At 40.2% G+C, this 7,680-nt stretch overlaps 1 protein-coding gene across 1 annotated transcript in view; it reads right to left on the reverse strand.

The window, feature by feature from the left end:
• Positions 1-6,208: 6,208 nt before the first annotated feature.
• LOC105537034 (phosphorylase b kinase regulatory subunit beta-like) overlaps positions 6,209-7,680 on the reverse strand; it is a 95,959-nt gene continuing 94,487 nt past the window's right edge. The window contains exon 7 of the mRNA XM_011976516.1: positions 6,209-6,335. Coding sequence (XP_011831906.1) covers positions 6,216-6,335 — 120 coding nt within the window. The 3' untranslated portion in view covers positions 6,209-6,215. The remainder of the gene's footprint in view (positions 6,336-7,680) is intronic.

Below are 7,680 nucleotides of genomic sequence, written 5' to 3' on the forward strand. Positions count from 1 at the left end.
GCCCAAAGTAATTTATAGATTCAATATTATCCCCATCAAGCTACCATTGACTTTCTTCACAGAATTAGAAAAAACTACTTTAAAGTTCATATGGAACCAAAAAAGAGCCTGCATAGCCAAGAAAATCCTAAGCAAAAAGAACAAAGCTGGAGGCATCAGGCTACCTGACTTCAAACTATACTACAAGACTACAGTAACCCAAACAGCATGGTACTGGTACCAAAACAAAGATATAGACCAATGGAACAGAACAGAGGCCTCAGAAATAACACTACATATCTACAACCATCTGATATTTGACAAAGCTGACAAAAACAAGCCAAGGGTAAAGGACTCCCTATTGAATAAACGGTGTTGGGAAAACTGGCTAGCCATATGCAGAAAACTGAAACTGGACCCCTTCCTTAAACCTTATACAAAAATTAACTCAAGATGTATTAAAGACTTAAATGTAAGACCTAAAACTGGCCAGGTACAGTGGCTGACACCTGTAATCCCAGCACTTTGGGAGGCCGAGGTGGGTGGATCAGAGGTCAGGAGATCAAGACCATCCTGGCTAACACTGTGAAACCCCGTCTCTACTAAAAAATACAAAAAATTAGCCAGACATGGTGGCGGGTGCCTGTAGTCCCAGCTACTTGGGAGGCTGAGGCAGGAGAATGGCGTGAACCCAGAAGGCAGAGCTTGCAGTGAGCCTAGATTGCGCCACTGCACTCTAGCCTGGGTGACAGAGTAAGACTCCATTTCCAAAATAAAAAACATAAAAACTCTAGAAGAATACTTAGGCAATACCATTCAGGACATAGGCATTGGCAAAGACTTCATGACTAAAACATCACAAGCAATGGCAACAAAAGCCAAAAGCCAAAGTGGGAGAAAATTTTTGCAATCTATCCATCTGATAAAGGGCTAATATGCAAAATCTACAAAGAACTTAAACAAATTTACAAGAAAAAAACAACCCCATCAAAAGGTGGGCAAAGGGTATGAACAGACGCTTTTTAAAAGAAGACATTTATGCGTCCAACAAACATATGAAAAAAGCTCATCATCACTGGTCATTAGAGAAATGCAAATCAAAACCACAATGAGATACCCTCTCAAACCAGTTAGAATGGGGAGCATTAAAAAGTCAGGAAACAACAGATGCTGGACAGGATGTGGAAAAATAGGAATGCTTGTCCACTGTTGGTGGGAGTGTAAATTAGTTCAACCATTGTGGAAGACAGTGTGGCGATTCTTCAAGGTTCTAGAATGAGAAATACCATTTGACCCCATAATCCCTTTACTGGGTATATACCCTAAGGATTATAAATCATTCTACTATAAAGACACATGCACACATATGTTTATTGCAGCACTGTTCACAATAGCAAGGACTTGCAACCGACCCAAATGCCCATCAATGATAGACTACTGGATAAAGAAAATGTGGCACATATACACCATGGAATACTATGCAGCCATAGAACAGGACGAGTTCATGTCCATTGTAGGGACATGGATGAAGCAGGAAACCATCATTCTCAGCAAACTATCACAAGAACAGAAAACCAAACACCACATGTTCTCAATCATAAGGGGGAGTTGAACAACGAGAACACATGGACACAGGGAGGGGAACATCACACACCGGGGCCTGTCAGAGGGTGGGGGGCTAGGGGAGGGATAGCATTAGGAGAAATACCTAATGTAGATGATGGGTTGATGGGTACAGCAAACCACCATGGCACATGTGTACCTATGTAACAAACCTGCACATTTTGCACATATACCCCCGAACTTTTAAGTATAATTAAAAAGCTAAAAAAAATCAGACTTCAATTCCTTTTGCTTCTGTAGTCCTCTATATATCACAAACACAAGACTTAACAAAGTGAAACAGGAAATTATGCTGTTAAACACAAAGTTCTACTTAGGAGTTTATTTCTGTACATTTGGACACATATGCACATTAGTAAATTATTAAGTACAGTTTTCCTTTTTGTTTCCCAGTAGCCAAAAAAAATCAAAATTAGGGTTTGGAATTCAATTCACATTTTGTAACAAAGACTCATCTCTTCTTCAAAACACACAGGTACAGGTTTAAAGGTAGCCCAAGGGGTAGAAATAACCTTACATTAATGAGGAGGGAGAAATTTAAAGATTAAAATATTTGCATTAAATTTGTAGAGATTGAGAGGACTTCTCTGACGTACAACTCTGAAGACTCAGAATTACTGCTATAATAAATAGGTACCAAAATGATATATGGAGGAAAGTGGAATTAAATATGATAATATAGAATTTAAGAAAGTATGGGCATGCATTAAAAGACTTAGAGACTTAACAGGAAAAAAGAAGAACATTATCCAATATAGCTCCAGACACCTTAGGAAAAATTGAAAGGGGTGTGTTATTTGAGGAAAAGCAAACAGAAAACTCAGAAGAACAGGGAATGGTTACTTAGGAAACATTTCAAGATAATCATAGTGAGATCAGAGCAATAGACCCTTAACTGAAGCCCTGGAAAGGGTGAGGGTGCTGTTAGAATGAGGTTTTGATCAACGTAAGGAGAGTATTCTTAACAAAAAAATTCTGGGGTTTATCTAAGAATACTAAACAATTCAAGAATTTGAATTAAAAGGGTACCAGCCAATTTGGGGTTGAAATGGGAGGGCAAACAGGGTCTCACCAAAGCATTAAGCCGAATCAAGCTATACTGATTACTAAGCTATGATATCATCCTTGAAACTTACCACAATTTTATAGAGCGTTTACACCATGCAGTACTTTCACACTTTAGAGAAACTTTTTATGACTTTGAAATACAATGCGACATAGTAAAAATGATTTTGGAGTTGTGGGCCACTGACATGGAATCCAGTTCTGGTTCTACCACCCATTGAGTTATATGATGTAAGGTGTGGGGTACCCCAAAGTCTTCTAAACATTTGTTTCCTCCTATATAAAATGCAGTAAGGTTCCTGGCCTGGCCTAAACATATTCCATAACTGTTCAGTGTCACAGATTGCAATTATTAAAGGACAGCTGGACATGGATGCTGAAGAGATAGCCTCTGACTTCAGAAGAGTACATGTGCGTCTTTTGGGGCCCAGGGGTCGAAATCTTCTTTGATACGAGGTGCAACTTAGAAGGGATGTACTCAACGTGGCAAGGAAAGGAAGAGTCAGTCACTTCAGCTGAGGCCCTAGTGAGCACCAAGGCAACACTCAGATTATGCTCTGTTCTCTCTCTGACTCCTGGTACAGATGACTGTATAGCACAGAGAAAGGAGAGTGGTAGAGAAAGTGTCAGGCTACGAAGGGAAGTGTAAGTACTTATGGTAAGTATTACTATGTATTAATTCAAGCTGTCTGAAATTATGAGAACAGCTTCAGGATATAACAAGGATACTGCACTAAGCAGTAAAGAATAGATCCAATAAACCCCAAATAGTTCTGGGGTATCCTATGGCAGAGACAGATTAAGAGGTGTGACTTGATCCTACATTCCACTACATAGGCCTAAGTGCAGAAAGATACTGGCCGCCCACTACCATAGCCGTCACTGCCTCCGTGAGCACATGGAGCTCAATTCTCCTGCAGTTTCAAAATGTATCCTTTGGACATCAGAGGTGATAGATTCAAAACAGAAGACCTGACCTTGGAAACTTTCTGATAAAAAATTAAGGTTAAAGTTCTTTTTGGGAATTTTAAAGTGTTATACTATGGACAATTACAAGATCAATGTCAAATAAAGTATAAAACCCATCATCCAAACTTAAATGACAAACTTCATCTCTCATCCATTTGAACAAAATCGGCCGACTACAATTAAGATTAATTTTGCATGCAAAAGATGGCAAAGAACATCACATAATGATTTTTCAAGCCTTCAAACAAAATCCTTAATGAATCAATTTAAAGACTGGCATCTCAGTTATAGGAATACAAGTTGGAGCCTGTTTTGTCACCAGGCACCTTCTAACACCCTTACTTTCTAGGGTCAGTAGTAACTTTTATTTAAGGTTCTTTCTGAGTTTATTACAGTTTACTTTTGTTTTTATTTTTATTTTTGAGATGGAGTCTCATTCTGTCACCCAGGCTGGAGTGCAGTGGTGCGATCTCAGCTCACTACAGACTCTGCCTCCCAGGTTCAAGAGATTCTCCTGCCTCAGCCTCCCAAGTAGTTGTGATTACAGGCACATGCCACAATGCCAAGCGAATTTTTGTATTTTTTTTAAGTAGAGACGGGGTGTCACCATGTTGGTCAGGCTGGTCTCAAACTCCCAACCTCAGGTCATCTGTCCGCCTCAGCCTCCCAAAGTGTTGGGATTACAGATGTGAGCCACTGCTCCTGGCCTACTATAGTTTTTATAAACAGAAAAACTTCTAGTCTAAATATTTCACGCTGAAAATAATGGCAACAGGGTCAGACTGATATATTAAAAGCTTATTAAAAAAGAAGGAAGAGATCTGATAATCATACGTACTGAAAAGGTAAATTTTAAAAATCATCGTATCTAATTAGATCCAATTTCTTATTATTTGAGTGATAATCTGGAATGCTGAGCACTTAATTTGGATGAGGGCTGAATTATAACATCATCTATCTAATTTTAGTATTCGCCAGAATCCGTTTAATGTCTGAAATGAACTTTACCACAAATTATTCCTCTACTTCACTGACTTTTTCATTGATTGATACTATTCTGGTCTATACTGTAAAAATTCTTCACATGAATCACAAAACCTATAGAAAAATGTTTCTATGTTAGTTAAGGATTAATCTTAAAGTCCCTTTAATTTAAATATTTTTTATTAAAATGTTCTTAAATGTGTAAGTACACTAACATTCTAGTGCTTACTTATGCTAGGCATTCAAATGCTTTATATACACTACTACAACAATGACAACGATTATTACAACAATGAAATAAAGTAGAATTATCACCTTTATTTTACAGATGAGAAAACTGAATCATAAGAAGGTCACATAACTTGCTGAGGGTTATATAGCTAGTGATCTGGAGCCAGTATTTAGTTTACTAAATATCTTATATCAACTTATTTTTGTGTGTGCGATTAGTCTATCAAAAAATATAGACCACTTTGGACTCCTCTTAACCAGTGTTTTCTAGAGTGTTTCTTTTTTCTTTTTCTTTTTTTTTTTTTTTTAACGGGGTCTCGCTCTGTCATGCAGGCAGGAGTGCAGTGGCACAATCTTGGTTCACTGCAACCTCTGTCTCCCGGGTTCAAGCCATTCTCCTGCCTCAGCCTACCCAGTTGCTGGGAATACAGGCATGCACCACCACGCCCAGCTACTTTTTGTATTTTTAGTAAAGATGGGGTTTCACCATGTTGGCCAGGCTGGTCTCGAACTCCTGACCTTGTGATCCTCCTGCCTCAGCCTCCCAAAGTGCTAGGATTACAGGCGTGAGTGAGTCACCATGCGTGGCCTCTAGACTGTTTCTTCACTTCATTTAAGTCTCAATAATCCAAACTAACCTACAGTAATAACTTTTAGCTTAAATTCATACATCTTTTAGTGCAACATGGATAGGACTCATTGAACTATATTGTTATTAAAATATGATCTCCTTTGCATAAAATTAGGATTTAGGAAAGGTACAATCAGTCACTAAAGTTATTTCCTTAACCCTAAGGATTAAAAGAAATTCATAAACTACTAATATCAGTTATTAGCTATTGTTGCTTATTCAAACGCACTAAACCACAGCTCAAGATGTTGATCACAGATCTTACAGATGACAATGAATCTTAAGTTTTACGTGAACAGTGTAAGAATCTGTGGTCAAGATAAAAATCAGTTCTATAACATGGAAGGAAATTTTATATTCAGTGCATATACAACTGGTGTTTGAAAATTTTAATGTACTTGACATTTCAAATGAGGTAATTTCAAAGAGGAAAAAGAAAATGACTTGGTTGAGCAGAAAGGCCAAGCTGTGGATTAATGATGAAGGCTGATATGCATGTACTGACACCTTGGCAGGTTGGGAAAGACACCTACTCCTATCTTGCATCTGTTTATGGGCACCGAGAATGGGCTCTTTTGTGTTAATTTTAAGTGACTTCCATCTGCATCATAGGTAGAAAAAAAAATTGCCGCAAATTAACATATAAATCACAGTTCCAATCTAATGCGTCAGTATTTTTCCATATTCAAATTCCACACATTTAATTAAAAAAAAAATCTCAGAAATCAGCAAATTACCTCGAATGTAGCTCTGTGCTGCCATTATTATATTTGCTTCCTCTTTCCCAGATACCAAAGTCAGGCACACGGTAAACTCTTTCCACACAAAATACAAGGTTTTGAATAAAAGAGACCTAAAAGAAAAGAAATGAAACATAAGGACATACTCAATAACAGGACATAGGCTGGGTGCGGTGGCTCACACCTGTAATCCCAGCACTTTGGGAGGCTGAGGCAGACGGATCACATGAGGTTGGCAGTTTGAGACCAGCATGACCAACATGCAGAAACCCATCTCTACTAAAAAATACAAAAATTAGGGGTCCATTCCAAGATGGCTAAATAGGAACAGCTCCAGTTTGCAGCTCCCAGCGTGCTGAACGCAGAAGATGGGCGATTTCTGCATTTCCAACTTAGGTACCTGGTTCATCTCACTGGGACTGGTTGGACAGTGGGTGCAGCCTATGGAGGGCGAGCTGAAGCAGGGTGGGGTATCGCCTCACCCGGGAAGCACAAGCAGTCAGGAGATTTCCCTCTCCTAGCCAAGGGAAGCCATGACAGACTGTACAGGGAAAATTGGGACATTACCACCTAAATACTGCGCTTTTCCAATGGTCTTAGCAAACGGCACACCAAGGGATGCCTGTGCCTGGCTCAGCGGTCCCATGGCCACAGAGCCTTGCTCACCGCTAGCACAGCAGTCCGAGATCGAACTGCAAGGCAGCAAGCCCAGCTGGGGAAGGGAGTCTGCCATTGCGGAGGCTTGAGTAGGTAAATAAAGCAGCCAGGAAGCTCCAGGTGGAGCCCACCACAGCTCAAGGAGGCCCCCTGCCTCTGTAGACTCCACCTCTGGGGGCATGGTGTAGCTGAACAAAAGGAAGCAGAAACTTCTACAGACTTAAACGTCTCTGTCTGACTTAAACTCTCTCTCTTCAGAGACAGCAGTGGTTCTCCCAGCACAGTGTTTGTCCTCTGAGAACGGACAGACTGCCTCCTCAAGTGGGTCTCTGAGCCCCCATAGCCTAACTTGGAGGCACCGCCCAGTATGGGCCGACTGACACCTCATACAGCCGGGTGCCCCTGTGACAGGAAGCTTCCAAAGAAGGATTGGGCCACAATATTTGCTGTTCTGCAATATTTGCTGTCCTGCAGCCTCCACTAGTGATACCAAGGGAAACAGCGTCTGGAATGGACCTCCGGCAAACTCCAACAGACCTGCAGCTGAAGGACCTGACTGACAGAAGGAAAACTAACAAACAGAAACGAATAGCATCAACATCAATGAAAAGGACATCCAATCCAAAACCCCATCTGTAGGTCACCATCATCAAAGACCAAAGGTAGATAAAACCACAAAGATGGGGAGAAACCAGAGCAGAAAAGCTGAAAATTCTAAAAACCAGAGTGCCCCTTCTCCTCCAAAGGATCGCAGCAACTCACCAGCAATGGAACAAAGCTGGATGGAGAATGACTTTGATG

Source organism: Mandrillus leucophaeus, unplaced genomic scaffold (genome assembly GCF_000951045.1).
Source record: "Mandrillus leucophaeus isolate KB7577 unplaced genomic scaffold, Mleu.le_1.0 Scaffold1679, whole genome shotgun sequence".
Lineage (NCBI taxonomy): Eukaryota > Metazoa > Chordata > Mammalia > Primates > Cercopithecidae > Mandrillus > Mandrillus leucophaeus.